General features: G+C 58.4%; 1 protein-coding gene across 4 annotated transcripts; it reads right to left on the reverse strand.

Moving 5' to 3' along the window:
* Positions 1 to 4,618: 4,618 nt before the first annotated feature.
* MVK (mevalonate kinase) lies at positions 4,619 to 21,691 on the reverse strand. 4 transcript variants are annotated; one of them, XM_036353514.1, is made up of 11 exons: positions 21,552 to 21,686; positions 20,830 to 20,919; positions 19,896 to 19,987; positions 16,888 to 17,020; positions 14,881 to 15,036; positions 13,509 to 13,612; positions 13,048 to 13,093; positions 9,350 to 9,440; positions 8,827 to 8,943; positions 5,869 to 6,022; positions 4,619 to 5,475 (listed from the first exon to the last, which is right to left on the reverse strand). In XM_036353514.1, the coding sequence occupies exons 2-11, from the start codon at positions 20,847 to 20,849 to the stop codon at positions 5,324 to 5,326; spliced, it is 1,065 nt and encodes a 354-aa protein (XP_036209407.1). In that variant the 5' UTR covers positions 20,850 to 20,919; positions 21,552 to 21,686; the 3' UTR covers positions 4,619 to 5,323. The 4 variants fall into 4 exon arrangements, with proteins under 4 accessions (XP_036209407.1, XP_036209405.1, XP_036209409.1 ...); XM_036353512.1 differs by having other exon boundaries at positions 19,896 to 20,043; XM_036353515.1 differs by lacking the exon at positions 4,619 to 5,475 and adding an exon at positions 7,967 to 8,172 and having other exon boundaries at positions 5,887 to 6,022; positions 19,896 to 20,043; positions 21,552 to 21,691.
* Between the last annotated feature and the right edge of the window lie 10 nt (positions 21,692 to 21,701).

Here is a 21,701-nt window from a genome sequence, read left to right on the forward strand (position 1 = left end):
TTTTCTTTATCAGATTTAAACATTGTGTGAGAACAGACCAGCTAATCTCCCAAGCATGGGGGGAGGGGGGACAGAGCACCCTGTGAAAGAGGCCCATTCAGGTTCTTCTCGTGTGTGTGTGTGTGTGTGTGTGTGTGTGTGTGTGTGTGTGTGTGTGTACTTAGGAGGCTGCCCCGTCAGCCCATGAACATGGTGAAAAGTGATGCGTTAGAGCCTCACCACCCCTCCTGGCTGCTTGGAGGGAATGGAGGGATGGCCCTTCTCTCTCTCCCAGGCCGTGACCCCCCATTCCTGCCCGTTTTCAGAAAGAAGTTGATCCCCAAGAGGGTCCCAGAGCGGGGCCATCACTGGGCCATTTCCCTACAGTCCTGTCACATCACAAGTATTATGGTTGGAAAAAACGAGGAAGAGCCGCTTCTGGTTTGACTTACCAGTTTGAGCCGGTGCACCCAGGGCCTGGAGCCCCTGCCTGCAGCCTGCACCGTGTAGGACGGCATCCAGCCCCACATGGCTGGAGCAGAGCCTTCCCACCCGATGGGCAAAGACAGGCCCTGCCAGGCCCCACAGTGCTGGAGGGCGTGTCCAGCCTGCTGGCTGGGACTCAAGCCTGGGCTGCACCCCTCTCAGCTCTGTGGCCTTGGACGAACCACTGAGCTTCTCGGAGCAGCATCTCTGCTTCTCTGCAAGACGGGAGAAGCACTCAGGCCCTTGGTCTAGGACGCTGACACCCAGAAGCCGGGCATCAGGCGCGTTTGGCAGATGCAACACAGGCTGACATTGGGTACAATCTCTGCTCTTTACACCTCTCACTGCAGAGTCTGGGTTGGTGCTGCCCCAGACGCCACGAGGGACGGAGCATAGGGTGTCTGTCCCTAAAACTGCAAACTGCTGGATTCCAAATCCCAGCTGGCCTCCAGTTTCAGATAAGGGACTGCGGTTCTGTCCTACCTGCACCAGAGCTGTTATGGGCGTTAAATGTGACAACGCCTGACGTGTTTAGCACGCTGCCTGGCATTTTACATTTGAGGAAACTGAGGCCCAGAGGGAATTCCCTGCTCCAGGCCACACAGCCAGCAGGTGCAGAAGCCAACTCTGATGGGCCTCTGGACTCTGAGCAGTGCTTTCTGTGACAGGGGCTGCTGTGACCTTAGGCAGGTATCTTGCCCTCTCTGGGCCTCGGTTTCCCCAGCAGCAAATGAGACTGGGTCTGTGCGATCTCTGAGGGTCCTCCCACCCGATGCTTTTGGATTCTAACTATAAGCACTGGGACATCATCTGGCTCACTTGGGAGACTGCTGCGCTTGTCCGCTTCAGTCTGGAGAAGGGAGTGTGGTGCTTGTTCGACCCAGCACCAGGCTTTCCTCTGAAGTGGGGAGACGACGGCTAGGACAGTTTCTGATCTTTTTATTTAGTTTATTTATTTTGTTTGTTTTGCTTTTTAATTTTTTTTCAGTTTGTGATCTTCAGCCGTCAATTTTCCCATTTGTTGTGCTGGCAGAACCACAGGGTCCAATGTGTGGGCAGCAATGAGGACGAGGGGGCACGAGGGTGTGCTGGGCAGGCGCCATGGGGATGGATGTGACAACTTAATGATGACCACTGGGCAGGGATTGGACAGGGGACGTTGGAGTCACCAGGCATCTCCCAGGTAGCACACAACAGTGACTGCAAGCGGGGCTCTGAGGTCACACAGACCTGGGTTCAAATCCCACTCTGCTGCTTACTTGCCTTACAAGCCCCTTCCTTTCCCTGGGCCTCAGTTTACTGATCAACAGAATGGGCATCAGAATGATACTCATCTCACTGAACTGAAAAGGTCACGGGGATAAGGCATTCGGCGCCATGGGGGGCAGGGAAGCAGGTGCGCAGGACGGTTGGCTGTTAGCCCGTCAGGAGCTGACAAAGCCGCAGGGAGGGTGTGACCGAGCGGCCAATGCAGAAGACGGCACGTCCTGCAGGACCGGCCAGGTCTCCTGAGGAAGCCACGTAGCGGGGAGAAAAGATGTGTGCTGTGCATGTGCATGTATGTAGGGGCTGCTGTGCTAGATGAAAAGGGGATTTAGGACCATAACGGCCAGATACAAGGTTCTGGACATTCTGGGGACAATTACGGGGAAATGTGATGATGGTCTGGCCATTACACATCAGAACATATAACAGGCATGTTGCTAACATCTCTGGGCCTCAGTTTCCTCACTAAGACAATGACTGGGCCTGGCATACAGCAGGGGCTACGAGACAGCCAAGGAGCTGGTCCACGATGAGCTGGGTGCCTGGAAGGGCTGGCCGTGGCCATGCCTGCTCACCTGCCTCCCGTCGCCAATCGGAACAGGGGGACGTTCTCGGGGAGCAGAAGTCCTCACGGACAGAAAGAACATCGGCGTGACAACAGGAGCTGCTGTTTGGTATGAGTCACGATATCTGCTCCGTCTCCTGACCTGAGACCTCTGCCAGCCGGGGAAAACCTGAGAACGCAGGCTGTGAGGTGGGTGCTAAACCCACAACTGGCTGCAGAGGCTGGGCGCGGCTCCAGACGCTGAGCTGAGGCGCTGCTGTCCTCCAGCTGGCAGAGAGGGCATGGGGCTACGCGCTCGCCTCTTGGGAGAGGAAGCCGGGAGGCTGGAAGCCAGTCAGCATTAGCTGTGTTTCTCGAATGTTGACCCTGGGGATTAGCTAAACCGGCTGGTGCTGCCCCAGCTCTGTGCACATCCTGACCGTCCTGGGCTCTCAGAGGTATCTACCGCTTCAGCACAGGCAGTCACAACAAGGAGCAGCTCTTAAGTACTCACTACGTGCCTTTTCTCAACCAGTCTTCATGAAACCTCGATATGGTGGGCACTGTCATTATTTCCAGATTCTCTATGTAGAGACTTCCGCCTCCAGGGGTGGACTGGCATGCCCAGTCACATGGCTCATGAGTGGCAGAGATGAACGGGAACCCAAGCAGAGTGAGCCCTCAAGCACCATGACATGCAGAAATGACCCTGGGAGTCATCTAGTCCAGTGTCCTCAGCCCTGGCTGCACATTAGAATCACTGGGAAGCCAGGAGTCCCGCTGAGATTAGTTAAATCAGAATATCTGTGGTTGGGGTCAGACATTCATGGGAGTAACCGCCACCGAGGCAGACAATAGAAGGGGTGATGCTGGAAATGCAAACTGTCTACAAATGTACTTCAAAGACAGGTGGCCCGTGGGCGGCCAGAGGCAGTGGAGAGAGTGAGAGGCTGTGCTGGCCAAGGCATGCAGGTGGCTGCTCTATGGGGCGTGGGTAATGAGCTGGCCTCCGCCCCAGGACTGACACCCAGTCCCGTGAGTCAGGAAGAGGGAGGGTTTTAGTGAGCAGGTAGGTTCCGAGGCCTGTGGAACCCTCCCCTAGATCCTACAACTGCTATGGGCACCTATGGGAGCCCTGGGGAGGCTCCCAGACCCTCCTTAAGGCTGGAAACACTGTCAACCAGCACCATCCCCAAGAAAACACCTGTCAGCCCTGGCTGCTCCTTCAAATCACCTGGGAACTTTCAAAAACACCCAGGCCACGACCCACTCTAAGTGTATCAGAAGCGAGAGGAAACAAGGAGCCCGAGTATAGAAAGCAAGAAATCGCCACAAACCTGCGTCCAGGCAGAAGCACACAGGGGCTGAGGAAGGTGCTGGAGTCAGAGAGTCTGAGCTGGAATCCTTCCTCTGATGCTGATTAGCTGTGTGGCCTTGGGTGAGTTACTCAGCCTCTCTGAGCTTCAGTGTCCTGATCTGTAAAATGGAGCTGAGACTAGCAATTATAATCCCAGGCTGGGGTAGATAACAGTGCCCAGCACAGGATAAGGGCTCAGTATGCATATTGTTTGACGCACTGTTCTAAAGGGTAGGGGCAAGGAACTCCTCAGCAGTGATGATGGGGCCATTGTTACAAGTTAAGCTGGGGCCGGCCAGCTCCCATTACCCTCCGTGAAGACGCTGGAAAAGGCGCCATCTGCCCTCTAGTGGCCAAGGGCAGAAGCGCACTGAGCCATTTTAACCAAATCCTGAAACCCTTGCCCTAGCCCCCACCTTCCTGCCTTGAGTCCATCTCTCAGGCCGGGGACTCCTGGAGCTTCTGTTGGCAATGTGCTAGCTACACGGGTTTCGATGGATGGTGCCATTCCAGAAAGAGCCTGACGCAATACAAAATTCAGATCTGGCCAGGCAGGTCCGGGCGCGGGGCTCTAAGCCCGTGAGTGTTTTTTCCCATCCATACAGATAATCTCAGAAAGAAAGGAATATTGCAGGCCCACAGCAGCTTGTTTCCAATGCTTACAGAAGTCTGTGAATTAGTGGGTGCTCATGATTCTAGGAGCGAAGAAGCTTAAACTTCCCCTTTTTGGAAACGCAGACGGGAGCTGTGCTGGTGGGTAAAGAGCCTAGTGTCCTGCCCATCCCTGGACGACCAGGGCCATCTGGGAACCCCCGCCCCATCCCCAAGGCACCCAACCACGGGACCAGCACCCTTCCCCCTTTCACTCCTGAGGACTCCGCGGGGAAGTGGCTGCAGGAGGGATGGGACAGGAAGCAGGTGCAGGTGTGGGTGGGCTGGCGACTCCCAGGCCCTCATCCTTTCTTCAGACGCAGAGGGAAGCACCGTTCACTCAAGATCTTTTTATTCCCCATTTGCCATCTTTTCTGCAAACCCTCGGGTACAGGGGAGGAAAGTGGGTGTTGACCCTGCCTTGGGTCAACCCTTGGGCCACAGGACAGAAGGCAAAGACCACCACCTGGACACTCCCTAGGGGAGCCCACCATCTAGCTGGAGAGAAGAGCCACGCAAAGTGCTGATGGTTTTAAAAGACTGAAGGTGTGAAGGGAGGGTCACCGGCCAGGGGTCTGGGAAGGCTTCCTGGAGGAGGCGGGCCTGGCCCTGAGACACAGAAGGAAGTGCAAAGGTGAAGGAGGGAGAAGGCACGCTGCCTCGGGAACCAGACCCCTGCACCTGAGCTTTTTGCCAGGTCAGCCAGGGAGTTTGAGGGGAAAGCAGAGGGTCTGGGAAGCCTCAGGGAGGACAAGAAAGAACACCTCATGTCTCAGGTCTGCAGTCCCAGAGACCCGTGCACAGCCCTCTGCCCAGCCGGCTGGAGAACGCAGCTCGCAGACCATGTCTTCCGGGCAGCCCAGCCCATGGCAGGCTCCAGGCCCCACTGGTGGTTCTGTAGACACAGCCAATAGAAGAGACGTCACCGGGGCCGGTCAGCGTCAGGAGCTGGGCGCCCTCTGGCCGGCACAGAGGCCAACTAAAGCCCCAGAATAATCCAGGCAGGGGCTTCTTGGCAGGCTGCAACGGCGTGTTTCATCTCAGAGGCCATCCAGGGCTTGCCGGATGGGGGCGTCCAGGGAGGCGGCCGAGTGGATGGAGACGCCAGGGGCACCGATGCTGGTTTCCCAGCAGTCAAACCCACAGTCGGTCAGCGCCTGCTTCGTGGCCTCCACCTCTGGGCCCTCCAGGTCTGAGGGGAGGGAAAACGGCAGGTCACCTCACAACCAGCTGCCCTCTTGGAGAACGTCTGCCCCATTCAAGAAAAAGGTGGACTTTCGAGTCACAGAGACCTGGCCTTGTCATGTTTGCTGTGTTGGTGACTAACCACCAGGAGCCCCAGCATTCCCAATTGAGCCCAGCCCTGTGCCAGGCTCTCTAAATGCACCCCCCCCCCCCCCCGCTTCTGCAATCTTATTAACTAGATATTAGCATCCTTAGTTGACCAATGTGACAACAAAGGCCCAGAGAGGTTAGTTAACTTGCTCAAGGCCACACAGCAGAGGTGAGACTTGTTTACAGGCTTCCTCCTCCTCCCAAGGGAAATGCCCAGGCAGAACCTTTGTGAGCCCCGCCCGCCCGGTACCTGGCCTGAGGAGAGTGATGCCACAACCACCACCGCCAGCACCAGTGAGCTTGCTGTGCAGCCCCCGGGCCATGGTCAGCTGGCAGAGCTGGTCCAGTGAGGTGTGGCCCACACCCAGGGCATTCAGGTGGTGCTGGTTCATATCGATCAGCTCCTGGAGGCGAAGATTCAGTCTGTTCCCATTTGGCCTGCCCGAGGCCGGGGTCTGTGCCCGCCCCGTCCATCTGATAGAACACCGGTTTGAGGCAGCAAATGGCTGTGACTACCAGCACGAGGCCCCTCTCTGCTGGTACGAAGGGCCCCTCCTTCCTGCAGGACTACCCTGGGGCTGGGATGGAGCTGGTCGTGAGCACATGTCCCTGGCCTGGCGACACCTCTGGCCATGGTGACTGGTCAGGCACATGGGCCAAACAGGGCCCTCTCCAGGTTTTCTCGCTCTTTCCACTGGAACTGCTTAAACTGGCTGACTTCAGAGGGAGGCCACCAGAGTGACTGCGCTGCACACGGTCAGGGGTTGCAGGGGAGACAGATTTCAGACGAGGCTGTTTAGCCCCTGGATCCAGCTGTGCCTGAAGCTGCCCCCCTGGTGCTCTCAGTTATGAGCCAATAAATTCCGTCTCTGCGAAAGCCTGCTTGAGACGGATTCTGTCACTTATACACGTCTCAAGAAAGACCACACACAAGTGGGGGAAACAGTTCAGCTTTCCTTGACTATGCATAATAAAACTCCTTCTCCTGAAGATCCAATGAGATGCAGGCTGAGGAAGTAACAAAACTAACAGCGGCCACGCCCAGGCATCCTGTCACTGCGCTTCATTTACTCCAGGAGTGTCTGACAAGCACGCAGGGTGCTGGGATGCTGGGCTGTGAGAAGGAGCACCCAGCTCCTTGCCCGGGGAGGTTAGGATGTGGGAGCTGGAGTCAGGCGGCTGGGCTGTGAGAGTCAGCGCTCTGCCACTTCAGCGTCGTGTGTCCTGGGCCGCGGCCTCTCACTGAGCCCCAGCCTGCCCTCTGTAACCGGATGGGAAGACGGTGTGCCTCACGCGTGAGGATAAAATGAGGAGAGCCTTCCATACAACACCTGGCCTGAGGCTCTCAGCAAGCATCAGCAGCCATTAGCGCTGTTGTTGTTACAGTACCACCACCCCCACTGTACGAAGGGGCAAACTGAGGCTCAGGGAGGAAAGCGCCTTGCCTAAGGTCACTGAGCTCGTCAGGCACCGAGCCGGCACCAGGCCAGGCCTGCCTGACGCAGCTCACGTCTACCTGCCCTGCCTCGCACGTGCCTGCGCATTCCTGCTGCGCCCCTCGCAGTGCGTGGCTCGGGTCACAGCTCTGCTCCAGGGTCCTAGGAGCGCCTGTGAGCCATGGAGACTGCCCATCACCAGCCGTCTGTGCAGCCCGCCTCACCCCCCAGCACTGGGACAAAGAGGCGGACAGGTGTGAGGGCTGGTGGCCGCGGTGTCTCAGTGGCCTGAGGGCTGGCTGTGAGGGAAGACTCATAGGGCCTCTCTCTGAGCCTGAGCACCAGGTGTCACGTTGCTGAGGCAGGTTCCAGGCACCTGTCACATTCTGATCCAAAATCTGTCAAGGACTGGATGACAGGTTGTGACACAGGAGAACAGCTCGCTGGTTTGAGCGCAAAGCTGTCCGGGAGCCGTGCTACACGTTTCAGCGCTGCCACAGCCAAAAATACACGCGATGTCTAATCAACGTGCTGTTCCGGGCGCTCCCCAGGGCCTCGGCAGGGCGTATCGCAGGCAGTGCTCTATCATTATTAATTTCCTGCTCGGGAGGACTGTTCCCTCCTCTCTACGTGAGGAATGGAGCCAGCCAGGCACAGGCTGGAATGAGGGCAAACGCACAGCAGTCAGGTGTGTCCATGTGCCTGGCCTGTAGAAGGTGCTCATTAAACGTGTGTTGGCTAAAGAAATAAATCCATTTGACCCTGGGCTCAGCCACTCACTAGCTGAAAACCTCGGAGAAAGTCGCTCCCTTCAGGCCTCCGTTTTCATGCCTCTAAATGGGGGCAACATGCCTACTTCACAGGTAGGCTGTTGTAGGGATCAAGTGAGAAATCACTTCTGAAAAGACTTACAGAGTAGCAGCTCCCATTCACTCCAGGGCTGCAGACTCCAATGCTTACAGCAGGACAGGGCGGCACCAGGCAGACGGTGGTGGCTGTGGGCAAGACTTAGGGAGTGGTGGGGACTGCGGAGAAGTGGGCACCACGGGGCCCTTCTGCATCTGTAGCTGACTGCTGCTGCACAGCCAGGTCGGCTGGGGCTGCCCGGTCCTGTGATTCTTGCAGGGAAGCCAGATGGCTTTTTACTGCCAGCCCACAGGCACCAGGCCAGATGGACCGTGCCTGACGATGAGGCCAGGCCCTCTGGCTTACTGAGCTGGTGGCTCATCAGGCATTGTCCTTGCGCATCACCCAGGAGACCTCACTGCATTCTTAAGACACTGCAGGGGGTGGGGCCCGGATTCAGACCCGAGTCTAATTAAATCCAAAGCGTGCGGTCTCAACCTCTACACTGGAATTATGCAAAGGGTGGCGGACTGGGACAATGATGATGAAAGAACAATAGCAGACTATGCCTGACCCAAGGCATGCAGGTCCTAGTTACTGAGTGAACACATGCAGTTAAGAAAAGTAGGAGGAAGGGGTGGCCAAGGGAGCTCTCTCCTGGGCCCATGGAAGACGGTCAGAAACATCCATCCGGAGCGTGTTCCGTAACCCAGCCCACACCGCACTGCGGAGCGCTTTCCGTGTATTCTCTCACTCGCTTACTCCCGCCTCATGGGAATAAGATAGGGCACGGCTGTTCACATGTGCACACGCAGGATCCTGAGCTCAGGCCTGACCCCTGGGGATTCGGAGCTCAGTCAGATGGGGAGCCCCTGCCTTAGGCAGTGGGGTGGGTGAGTGACCCGGTCCCGCAGACAGGTTCTTACCTCCAGCACCAGGTAGTGCTCCGGGGCTGGGGCCGCCGCCATCTCTCCCAGGACCCGCTCGCATGCCAGGGAAATGGCGTCCATGGAGGTCAGGAGGGGGCCCACGATCTCTGGGAACTGGAGGCAAAGGAAACAAGGGCCGGTGAGGCCTCTGGGTGGGCCCTGGACAGCTGCCCAGCAAGCGGGGGGGGGGGGGGGGGGGACGGGGGGGGCAGTGGGGGGGGAAAGGAGGGATCCCATTGCCCCCCTCTGAGGAAACCTCCTCTCCTCTGCCTTGCCCAGATGCCCAACAGAGGCAGGAGATTCTCACTGCAAAGCCAGCATGACGGAAGATCCTGCCCCGCCTCCCAGCTGGAGCGGGAACAGGCAGCACCTCCTTTCCTGCCAAAACTCCTTCCCAAGCCCCGACTCCATCCCCCCCCCACCCCCCACCCCCACCCCCGATTAACCATGAGGCAGAGGGAGAAGGCCAGCCCATGAGCACCACCTGCTGGACACCCGCCCAGGGTGGAACCAGAAGCACCTTGAGCAGCCTGTTCCTGACGCCGAGCACCAGGGCCTTGGTGCTGCGAGGGACTCTGGTGTGTGTCAGGAGGATCCTCAAAGCCGGGGGCCTGCGGGCAGAGGGTCCAGTGAGCCCAGGACGGAGGAGCTGGGTCAGGGCAGGGGCAACCTGGGGCTCACCCGCTCCACACAGAGGGGAGGCGGAGGCCCAGGAGTGACATCAGGTCAGGGAAGCACTGGCTCCAACCACAGCTGCACCTTCGCTTCAGCCCTGGCAGGCCATCCCTCCCTCCCTCCCTCCCTCCCTCCCTCCCTCCCTCCCTCCCTCCCTCCCTCGGCTCTGGGCCCCTCTATGTGCTAGGCAGAGCATGGCACATCGGGGAGTCAGAAGTTCAGTCTCCCCAGGGACGAGCACAAGAAGAGGCCGAGTTTCCGCCAAGTGCGCACTCCGGGAGCTGGAGTGCAGGGTGCTGGGGGTCAGGAAGGAAAGCAACAGGTCCCAGGTGGGTTGCTCTGCTCAGCGGGGATGCAGGGAGGGTAGAGGCCATGCAGCTGGTCGGTCCACACAGGAACCCGAGGGAGGGCAGGCTGTGGGGAGTCGGGTTCCCAGCGTGTGAGCCCATTCTCGCCCGGCTCCAACACCAGATGTGCCGGGAGGGAGTCAGGGAGGCCCAGGAAGCTGGCTCTCCAGCGTGGCCCTGCTGTCGCCACCTGCCCTCTCAGCTTGGTACCCCCTCCTAAAGCCACAGTCCTTGTGGTTGGCTGTCTTCGGGGCTCAGCCCTCGTTTCTTGTCATCCCAACCCGCCTTTTGGAGCACTGCTGGGGGGCGGAGGGTGGAGGATTCGGACGGCTCTGGCTCAGACAGCTGGCGAGGGCAGACCCCGCAGTGCCTTTCCTCTCTTCTTTTCACAGCTCCGGGCTGTAAAACCCAGCAGGGCTGGGAGAGGCTGCCAGAACCTGCTTGGTCTCACCGCCCATAAGCCCATGAAATTAATATCGATTCTCAGCCTTGGAGGCCAGCTTTCTTTCTTTCTTTTTTAACTTGACAAAAGATGAACTTTCTATTTGGCTCTTCTCTTCCCTTTAAAGACAAGCCGTTCCTCAAAAGGGCAGCGTCTGGGAGGCCGCATCTGGATCCACTGGCAAACAGTGCATTTCTTTATGGAGAAGCACCATGTGTGGTTTGAGGCGAAAGGGTTCCTCTGTAAGCCCCCGGCGGGATTAACGCGGTCCGGCCTCTCTGCCTCTCAGAGCAGCGCCATCTGCTCACCACGCGCCCTGCAGCCAGCAGAGGAGGTCGGTTTGCTGTGTTCCCATCCATCGGGCGGGGGCGTTTGGGGCCTCTTTATCTTAGAGAAGTCCTCTAGAAATGGGCCTCTTGCCAGCCCTACAAAACTCAGGGCTCCTATGAATTCCTGTGACGACCACCCGGGGCTATGCCCTGTAAGTGCTTGTGTGCACCTGGCCTGGCCACCTCCCCAGCCTCATCTCATCTCATCTCATCTCTGCCCTCCCTGGTTGCCACCCGGAGCCACCCTGGCCTCCCAGCTGCTGCTCACTATGCCAGGCTCCCTCCTTTCTGCCTCAGGGCCTTTGCATTTGCGTTTCCTCTGCCAGGGACCGGCCTCCGTCCTCGACAGCTTCGTGACTCACTCTTGTATTTTATTCAGGCATCTGCTCAGATATCATTTCATCAGAAGCCTCCACTGATCACCTCCTCCAACGAGCTCCCTCCACCTTGAGCCCCTGCCCTGCTGTTTCCCAAAGGCACCTGGGACTGTGCAACCTGCTCTTAAAAAGCAAGGTGCTTCTGGGCCGTCTCCTCCCACGAAACCTGAGTCCCATGAAGGCAGGGCCTTCTGTGCCCTGCCGGGGCCCAGCGCCAGCCCCCAGAGTTGCTCAGTAACTTGTGGAGCAAGTAAGTAAATTTGGTCAGCAAAGAGCTAAGAGCTTTACAGACACTGCTCCTGATCCATGCTCAGGAGCCGCTGTATGAACAGGAGAGGAAGGCCTCCGGAGACGACGCAGCCAAGGGCACCTGGCTAGCAAGTGCAGAGCTGGGCCCACACCCAGGCCCCCGGACCCGAGCCTCTATCCCCACACCACCAACGGCCCCTGAGCAGCCTCGGGCCTCTCCCGCCTCCTCCTGCGCTAGAAACACCTGGCCCTCACCTCCCGATTCCCTCCGGAAGACTGCACAGGCCCAGTCTTCACTGGCTTGCTCTCCCGGGGGCCTAGTTCAGGGCTTAGGATATAACTGGCTCTCAGGAAACACAGGTGAATGAAACGGCACTGCCTCCACGCAGGACCCCCGCATCTGCAGCCTGACTTACGAGACCCTCAGTGTCACCCACGGCACAGAGAAACCTCTGGATGCTTTGTCCTAAGATCACAGTCGTGACTGCCTCCTCCCATAGGCCGTGAGGTGAGCCCCGAGGGTGGGCCCAGGCCCAGACACCCCAGAATCCTCCGACTGCTCTTGCTCTCGCTGCGCACGGATTAGTAGGCCCGGCAGAGCCAGCCCCGCCTGGGCCCTGCGGCTGCACTGCCATGATTCCACGGCAGCCACAGGAAGCTGTCCCACGCTCAGCGCCCTGCTTCCTCCTCCGTGTACAGCACAGGTCGTCACCAGGGGCCTGCTCTCCAGGGCACATGTGGCAACGCCAGGAAATATGTTGGGCTGTCGCCACTGGAGACGCTCCGGGGGAGATGCTGCCGGCATTGCGTGGGGAGGGCCCAGGCTGCTGCTCAGCATCCTGCCCGCACAGCTCGGCTCCACTCTGAACTGGCCAGCCTCCAGGCCCAGAGTGGGAGGCTAGGAACCCGATAACAGGCCTCAGGGAGGCAGGCGTGGCCCAGAAGCCGACCCGGCTGGGACAGGAAGATCCCAGAGGTGCAGGAGAGCAGCCCATGTCACTCCAGGCCACTGAGCCACGAATGAAGTGGCCCAGCTGGCGAGGGCAGGGTCTGGGGCCTGCTGCTCATCCACAAGAAGTCAGCCCTGGGTAAAGAGGCTGAGAGCCAGCCCTGGCACCCTCACAGCCGTGAACAGGCCGCTGAGGCAGCAAAGCATCCTGGGACACACATCGCCACCCGACTTGATCTGACTTGATGGAGGGCACCGGCCCCTGCCCGCCCCACGCCGCATTCCCTGCTCCTGATTTCCTCTGAGCGCAAACAGAGCAGAGGAAGGTGAGATGTGAACGCATTTGTCCTTCCAGTCACTCCAGAGGGACGGACGGCGAAAGCAGCACATGAAACAGGCCGAGAGCTGCCGAACGCCACCTGTTCCGAGCCTCTCGCAAACTCGCCTCTTGCTCCCAGCCTGGCTCTGCCTTCATCGCAGCAACTCTCACATGGTCTCGTGGTGGCTTCTGTGTGCATGTCTGTCCCCGCCCCAGATTCATCTTGCTATCCCTAGCTCCCAGTGTCCCGAGGAACACAGAAGGTATCAATCCTTGTTGGCGGAGTGGATGAGTAACTACATGAGCTTCTGGCAGGTGGATGCACAGCCATGCACGGCCTCCCCTTTAACCTCTGGGCGATTTAAGCGCGGAGGTGGAGGAGGAAAGAGCGGGGCTTTCTCATGGAGGAGAGATGGTCTGCAAGGGCCACACGGTGGACGGGAAAGCCCAGGGCCACCTGCCCCGCATGTTACATAAAGACACAGCTCCCGCGGGACGGCCCTGCCGAGGGCGCTGCGCCACAGGACGTACCTCTTTAGAGGTGAGATCTTTCCTTGTTGGTATCGGAGCGCGCCTCCTGAGGAGAAAAACCGGAGGGTCAGAAACCCGAACTTCTCTTGGGAGAAACGTTAGATTCTGCCAGGCCATGGGCTCCCGGTCGCTCCCTTCCCCCTGGGCTGCCAGCTCCTCTCTGACAGCCGTGATGAGTAATGGAGGGGCCCAGCTATGGTTCTGCAGCTTTAACTTCGGACACCCCTGGGGACTTCACTGGAGCTGTCGCTTCCCAGGCCCCAGCCCCAGCCCCTGCGATCTGCATTCTGAAGGTGTGAGGCTGAGATTTCTCCCATTCCCTTCAAAACAGGAAAGTGCTACTTTTCTCAGAACCAAATGATTCTATTCATCCCAAACCAACAGGCCCCAGGCACCTACAAGTGTCATAGGAATCTTAAATATGATAAACATAAAGCAAGCAGGCCCGAGGCAGCACCTACCCCAGGTACTGACGGCGTTGTCCACTCCGGAGGGGTTCCCGTGAATCACCCTCTCCCCCTGGAAGGCCCACTTGTTAATCACTTCCAAGTCCTCCGCTGTCCACCTGAAGACACAAAGCTCACCTTTACCGCAGTGCTGGGCGGGGCCAGGGGTCCCCAGGGCAGGAGAGGCAGGGGCCACGGCTGGGCTGGGTGGAGGCCAAAGGCAAAGGCGTTTGGGCCCTCGAACTCAGAAGAGAAACATGCTCAGAGCCTCCCCAGCTAAAGCACGTGCCCTCCCTTCCCTTCCCTCCGAAACCCTCCTGCCTGGCACGGGAGAGAGCCCGGCTTTGGGTTCCCACAGTCCTACTTTGCCTCCTGCCAGCTGAGTGACTCTGGGCCCATTACCTAACCTTGCTCATCTGTAGCACGGTCACTCCCCCTCCTCTAAGGCTAGCTGCAGTGTACTGAGTGCTGGCAGGGCGCCTGGCAAGGTGTTCGCCAGCCATGACGGCAGCTGTGACTGTAACAGACCTTTACAAAAGCACCCGCTCCTGAACCATACTGCCTGGAAGAAGAGGGGACAGAGGGAGGACTTTCCCAGCAGCGGACATGGAGGGAACATGCTCTGGGTACAAACGCAGCTGTGCCCAGGCCCCCCAGTGGGAGGGCTCCCTCAAGTCCCATCGGTCCCAGGACAAGCCTCGACCAGAGGCTGCCAAGCTGCCTTCTGGGGTCTGATCCCCAGCTCCCGGGCGAGGCCAGGGCTCACTGCACCACCTCTGTGCTGAGGTGGCTTCTCCAGGCGTACTGCCCAGTCACAGTGGCTCCCCGCAGCGTGCTGACAAGCCTCACTGACGCTCAGTGACAGAGAGGACGCCTCTGTGAGGACACGGTCCAGGACCTGCTGGCGGGCAGAGGCCCTAACCCAACGGGCACACGTCCTGTGCTTGCTTCTTGGCACGTTGTAATTTTGTTCATAACCGTGTCACGACCTGGCAATACCAGCCTCACCATTGCAGAGGAGATTCAGGTGTCAAGGGGCGCAGCGGCCTGGCAGCGGGCCGAAGGCAGAGGGGGCCCAAAGCCTCATCTACCCTGCTGCCCTCCGCAACTGGGTTCAGGTTCTTCCTGGGCACGTGAACCCCAAAGAGGAAATTGGGGGTGAGAGGTAGGGTTGGGGACGTAAAGTGTTCAGTGCAGGGGCGAAGGGCTCCTGCCCTGGGTTCAAATCCCACGCGGCCACCACTAGCTATTTGGCCTCACTGCCCGTTTCTTCTGTAAAATGGCACGTGATACCCTCACAGGGGGGTGGTGGGTTCTTGGCAAGAGAACCCATGCTCAGGTCATGGCCCACAGGAGGGACCACGAGCAGCGCGAGGGCCATGAGTACCTGCTGGCGGCCTCCCCGCCCTTCAGCGGGTTTGGGATCTCCTCGCACAAGGTCAGGAGGGCAGCTGCCAGGCACACGGAGTAGGCGGCACTGGAGCCCAAGCCGGCCCCGGTGGGCAGCTCCGACCACACCACGACGTCCAGGCTGGGCAGGGCGCTGAAACACACACCGCAGGGCGGTACAGACTCATTCGAAATGCCAGGATGTCCCGCCAGAGCCCTTCCCGTGTCTCAGGAACCACCAACCATCCCGCTCAAGGCCTGCCTGCTCCCCACGCGAGCGAGGCTCCCTCACGGCCCCGCTCGTAGCACAGGCTGGTCCCCTGCCCAGGATGGCTTCAGCTCTGCACCTCGTCCTCCCCCGGGAGCTCCTGCCCCTCACGGCCCCGCTCGTAGCACAGGCTGGTCCCCTGCCCAGGATGGCTTCAGCTCTGCACCTCGTCCTCCCCCGGGAGCTCCTGCCCGTCCTGCAAGACGCTTCTCAGGTCTCCTTCCCCCGAAGCTTCCCCTGGACACGCAGAGGTCACACTCAACCTGCCCTTTCAAACTGCACACGGCCGCCTCATCCACCAGACCAGAAGGTTGGGACACGCCCCCTCCCAGCTGAAAATCCCGCATCAACCTGCAAGCGCTGAGGCACTTAAAGTGGAAGCATCCTCAGCTGGCGCCTGGCACTCAGGGCCCACGTATGCTGCGTCTGCTGCTCCAGTGAAGGGCTGCCCCCCAAGGCTTTCCCTTCGGGTTCTGGGCCCAAACATCATAGTGATGACTACGTGGTTTGTTTGGGGAACAACTGGTAACCGTGTGTCCGACACCATTTCATCTCCAGCTGGTCCCTGAACAGTGAGGTCAGGGGCACTTAAGTCTGCCCTCCGTCCCCGCGAATGTGGAAGCCGAGGCCGCTGTCTATCTATTGGAAAAAGACCCATGTACAGGTGGACCACATATGGATGGACCCACGCAGTTCAAACCCAGGTTGTTCGAGGGTCAACTGTACAATATTTCTAATCCTCCAGTCGTTTTCTGAAGAAAACAATGATAATTATTATTTAACGGCTAACACTTACCAAGCAACATGCCAGGCTCTAGGTCAAGCCCTTTAGATAAATGAACTCATTTAACCTCTTAAGAACCCTATGAGGTAGGTACTATCACTGCCCCATTTTACAGATGAAAAAAAATGAAGGCTCAGACAGATAAGAACTTCAAGCAAGCCACTCAATGCTGTGCTGGGGTTTGAATCAGCGCAGCCTGACTCTCAATCCATGCTCTCTCTCACCAATGGACACCCTCACAGGACTGCCACCTCCAGGAGGGGGCTTGCCCAAGGGCACAAGTGGGTACAGGCTTCCCTTTGTAACCAGGGCGCTGCCCTGGAGCCCGGAGGCTGTGGAGCAAGGTGCCCCACAGACACGGCTCAGGAGAAGCCACCAGGTGTGTCCAAGCATAGAATCTGGCTTGGCCTCTATTGGATTGAGGGCGGCAGAGGAGGCAGTGCAGGGTTAAGGTCGGTGCGGCCCTGGCTGGTCTGGCTCAGCGGTTAGCGTGTCGGCCCACAGACCAAGGGGTCACAGGTTCAATTTCTGGCCAAGGGCACGTACCTCAGTTGCGGAGGCAATCAATTGGGGTGCTGATGTTCTCTCTCTCTCTCTCTCCCCCCCTCCCCCCTCCCTCTCTCTAAAAGATCAATGGAAAAAATATCCTCGGGTGAGGATTAAAAAAAAAAAAGGTCAGCGTTAGGATTCAAGTGACCGGAGTTAATGCCCAGCTCTACCACTCGCCAGCTGCGTGGCCTGAAGTGGCCTTACCTCTGAGTCTCAGTTGCTCTCTCAGGGATGCTGTGAATGGCAAACACGGACCACATAAGAGTGCCCAGCACGGTGCCTGGCACATGGTGGGGCAGCTGCCAGCTGCCATCAGAAACCGGCAGGGAGCGTGTGCATTGTCCAGCAGCCCAAACCAGAGGAGCCCTCCCCCACTTCGGGGGGAAGCCGGACCAGGCACGCACCTCTGCTTCCGGCAGATGGACAGGTACAGGTAAAGGAAGGCCAGCACGGCCAGACGCTCGCGGTCTGCACAGTCCTCAGGGAAGCCCGCCACCTCCTTCAGCTTCTCCACTTGCTCCGTGATGTCACCTTGCTCTGTCACACAGCAAACAAGGACATGTGGATGGGTGAGACTCGGACGCTCTTACAGACAACGGGACACAAAGAGCTGCTGGTCACCGCAACCGGGACCTGGGTGGACACGGCACCTGGTCACAGCAACCGGGACCTGGATGGACACGGCACCTGGTCACAGCAACCGGGACCTGGATGGACACGGCACCTGGTCACAGCGACCGGGACGTGGGTGCACACGGCTCACGGCCGAGCACCACAGCTGCGTCTGCCGGGGGGCTCCGGGCTTCGCAGGCAGGAGGCTGGGGATGGGTCCTGACTGGGAGGCTCACTGGCTTCCTGGCCTTGAGCCTGTGCCTTAACCCTCTGAATTCGGGCCCCTCCTTGGTAAATGGGGGTAACAACAGCACCTCCTCACCAGTGTCATGGAATAAAGTAAAATAAGGCACATAACTCCTTCGCACGCACAGCTTCTGGCACACAGGAAGCGCCCAATTAATAGTTTAAAGCATACACATGCACGTGAACAGTGAATGCTAGCACAAGCATCAGAGGCCTGGGTTTGACAGCCACGGTACGAAACCAGCACCAGAGGCCGCGACACGCTGCTCCCCATTACTCCCCTCCCAGAGCACGACCAGAACAGGACACTCAATAAAACCCGTGAAGGCGAAATACGGAGACCTGCCTGGGCAGGAGGGACCGGCCGGGAGGCAGTTTCTCTTCCGGTGCCAAGTGAGCCGGGCACTCTCATCGCGGAGGCGGAGGCGCAGAGCGAGCAGAGCAAGTCCGACGAGCTCGCCTGTGCACACCGCTCCCTGGGACTTGAAATGAGCCGGGTGTGCCGGTGAGGAAGCGTCAGGGCGGGCATGTAAGTGCTCTGTGTTGACTGGATTAATGACATTAAAGGCAGCCGGGCCAGTGACAGTGGCCCTGAGAGCCCAGGCATGTCAGAGCTCTGTGAGGGAGACGGGCTGGTTCGTTAAGAGCCCGGGCTTTGATTTTGGGAAGACCCGAGTCTGAATCCTCTCCGTGTCACTGAGCCCCATGACCTGAGCCACTTGGCCCCTGAACCTCAATGTTCTCATCCATAAAATGGGGATGAATCACACCACCTACTTCCAGGGAAGGCCGGGACTCCAGGAGCACAGCATACGTAGTTCTGTGCCTGGCACCCATAAAGGCCCAGTAACCGTTCCCTGTGGGTATTACTAGTACTAGGAGGGAACCAAAGAACACGGAGAGAAAATAATGGTGGATCCTGCAACAGAATAGAAAACACTAGTGTCCAAAAGGCTCAGATTCCCTGTCTCCTTGGGGGAAAATGAAACAAGCCCTCGTGTCTGCACTGCACTCTGCGTCACAGCCCCAGGCCCAACTCTGACACTGAACTGCCTAATTATGATTAATTACCTAATTAATATTAATTGCTGGCTCCTCACAGCCACCTCCCAGGTAACAGAACTCAGCTCAGAGTTAAGTGACCCGCCCAGGCTCACACAGGGAGTCAGGAGTGGTGAGACGTGTCCCATCCCGCCTGGCTGCTTCCACCCGTGCCGATGACGCCTAGAAGCGGCAGCCAGTTCTCAGGGGGCGGTTCCAGCCGGCTGGGCGGCCCTGTGACCATGAAAAGCAAGGTCCGGTGCTCGGGACCGCTGGTTTCTGAGGCAAGATCCAAAGCAGTGCTCCTCACTGAGGTGTCCCTGCGATCACCCCGCGGAGCCCCTTTTCAAAATACACATGCCGGTCCCCTACCTACCACCACACCTGCCACTCCCGAGTCTCAGCAGAAGGGCAGGACCAGGAATCCAGCAGAGCTGCTACAAGCAACAACGAACCTCCTCAGGGAACCTCAAGGCAGGACTGAGCTTGAAAATGACTGGAAAATGGCGGTTTTCCACCCTTTCTCCTTCTCCCCCCAGAATCAGAGCGGCTGAGTGCTTGCTGCGGGCTGATTCCGTGGGCACAGGAGCGGCTTCGGAGAAAGCCTGGGGGAGTCGCCTTTGCCCACCCTGGCCGAGAACCACTGTTCCGGACAACAAGGCGTCAGTCCCGAGAGGAGACTGAGATCAGGACGCACGCTCTCGCTCTGACCCAGGAAGTGGTGGCTCCGCAGATGAAGGCGCCTAGCTGCGCGGGGTGGACCCGGCATTCCCACGGCTCGCAAAAATTAGCACGGGCCTCTATTTACCGGGAGACAGTCCTGATATACGGAAGAAAAAAGGAGTCATGCGGCCTGTCCAGTTTAGTTAAAAAACAAGATATCTCCCTATCTCAATCAGTCTATCAACAGAAAATAACCCAGAGGGATTAACACCAAGATGCTTAAGAGTTGTCATGAGGGATGGTGATAACAGATGATTTTTTTTTTACTTGCAATCTTCCAGTATTGACTGTATATATAATAAGCATAAGTTACTTTTAAGAGATTTTTTATTATGTAAAATGCCAATACATTCTCCTTGTTAAAATAACATTAAAACAACATTTGTCCACTCCTGGGCCTTCGGACCCTCCAGTAGTAACTACTCACCATTGTCCGTTGGGTGGATATCTTCCCAGCCCTTTCCGATGCGTTTGCCTACACACCGATACTTAACCTGTGTCATTCCTAATCACACTGCACCCGCCCTTGTGTAGCTTGTTTTTCCACTCAACAGTAGGTCCTGATTGCCTGTCCACAACAGCCCACACAGATCTAGCTAGTGCATCATTTTATGCTTTTGAATTTTAAAAAAATTAATAAGTGAAGCTAATTACATGCGGTCCAGAGAGAAAACCCCAGAGTGACTGGCTCTGGCTCCCTCGGAACAGCTTAGAATGACTGTCCAGCCTCGCCTTATCCGCTCCTTCAGGGCCCAGCTCCGCCCACACCGGTTCCTCCTCCTGCACTTACCCAGGAAGCTGGTGTCCAGCAGCTGGAGCCGGGCCACATCCCAGATCCTCTGGACGCCAATGTTTGGTAAGCTGAGGCCCACTTTCCCATTGCTGCGGGGTTGAAGCCGGAGAAAGGTTCTCAAGTTCAAGGCCACAGCCAGTGCTACCTATAGGGCAAAAGCAATGAGCCTGCGGGTGGGCAGCAACAGGCACGACTCCTGTCTCAGGGAAAAGGGGACAACGTCAACTCCGTGCTGGTTCACAGGCCACTGCCACCCGGGCCGTGGCAGACGCTGCTCACCAACCGTGGCGTGCTCCCCACGTAGCCTGGGCACAGCCCCTGCCCACCGAGTAGGGGTTAAACTGTACTGAGGTCTGCCTTCCCCAGGCAAAGCCTCAGAGGTTCACGCCAAGGAATGGCTGCCCGTAATGACCACGTTTCGAGGGCAAGAACATCAAGACAGAGGAGGAGGAGTGGGAAAAGCATGAGCTGTGGGCTCCGACGGACTTGGGTTCACTCCCAGCTCCCCCAATCCTCTCCGAGCCTCAGCCTCCACGTCAGTGGAACAGGATAATAAAGAGCAGCCGCAGGGGCAGTTGTAAGAGTTACGTGAGATGACGCCTGTTTAGACTCCTGTGCTGGGGCCTAGCGTCCTCCCACTCTAAATGGTGAAGGTCCCCAGACGTCAATCCTCAAACCTCTCTCTTCTCCGCCGAAGCTCCTGCCTCAGCCTCTGATTCACCCCCAGGCTGGGCGGGTCGACAACCTCTGCTCTCAGAGTGGGCTGAGCGGCCCTGCGGTGGGCACAGGCCCGTCTTTTCCCTGCCTGGCTGGGGAGACTGACCTCCTCGCCCACGTACTATCAGGCCATGTGTCGAGGCTGCCTGTTAGCTCCCGTCCCGGTTAGCGCCAGGGACAAGGGTGCCGTCCTCCGTGCAGGCGGGCCCTTTACCTTGCCATGGACCACGGCATGCTCTCCGTGCAGGATGACTTTCCCGGGCGCCGACACCAGCAGGCCTTCTGGCAACATGGCTCGGGGCTCCTGAAAGGGAAAGCCAGAGGGTGGACTCCCGGATCTGGAGATGCATACAAGTCCGAGTGCCAGCGCGTCACTTAGAAAGAAGGCGGCTGCTCTCAGCGTCACCAGACGCGCCAGAGAGACCTGGGCCGCACGCAGCTCTTCGGCTCCCGCGGGATGTCACCTTGGCTAACTCGCTTCTATGGCTCCGGACCCGGGTCCCCGTGTTAAGTGAGGACATAGCTGCGCCCACCTCAGGAAGCTTGGGGTTAAATAAAGCGAGGGAAGCACTTGTCCCCGCTCCGTCACTGAGGGCTGCTATAATGGCTGTTCTTGGTTCCCGATTTTATTACTATTAAAGGCAGAGACTTAAGTGAGATCGTGGGCCCCAAAGAACTCTTCCCCGGACACGCGGGCTGCTCCCGAGGGGTCGGAGCTGCACTGAAGCGCGACCCCCACCGCAGTCCCACAGTCACCGGCTGAGTCTCGGGGGCGCGCATTTTTATTTTCATAAATAATGCAAAATGGCCCTCCATTCAAGGCTTCACGTGCACTGGTCACGTCGGCAGGAGAAGACCTGAAGCTCGCTGAGCACCAAGTACAACCGCGACCCCCGTTTCCAGCCGGGGAAACCGGGCTCGGGCGGGGAAACGTACGGCTTCACCGATGCCGGAAAGCACGTCCGTCAGGCTCGCGGTCCCGCCCCTGGGCTCTCGGTTGGAGAAGCAGCCAGAGAAGCCGGGAGCCCGGCCCAGCGTCGCCCCCGGTCTCGGCTCGCGCCCCCAGGCCCCACAACGCTGGCCTCT

Source organism: Myotis myotis, unplaced genomic scaffold (assembly GCF_014108235.1).
Source record: "Myotis myotis isolate mMyoMyo1 unplaced genomic scaffold, mMyoMyo1.p scaffold_m19_p_20, whole genome shotgun sequence".
In the NCBI taxonomy this organism is placed as follows: domain Eukaryota; kingdom Metazoa; phylum Chordata; class Mammalia; order Chiroptera; family Vespertilionidae; genus Myotis; species Myotis myotis.

Excerpts from the sequence above, each read along its gene's own strand:
- MVK (XM_036353512.1), bottom strand. The coding sequence starts at position 20,907 with ATGTTGCCAGAAGGCCTGCTGGTGTCGGCGCCCGGGAAAGTCATCCTG. Across the intron at positions 20,044-20,829 it reads ATGCCGTGGTCCATGGCAAG|GTAGCACTGGCTGTGGCCTT; the intron begins GTAAAGGGCCCG and ends TTTGCCCTATAG. Across the intron at positions 9,441-13,047 it reads AAGATCTCACCTCTAAAGAG|GCCCCCGGCTTTGAGGATCC; the intron begins GTACGTCCTGTG and ends CTCTGCCCGCAG.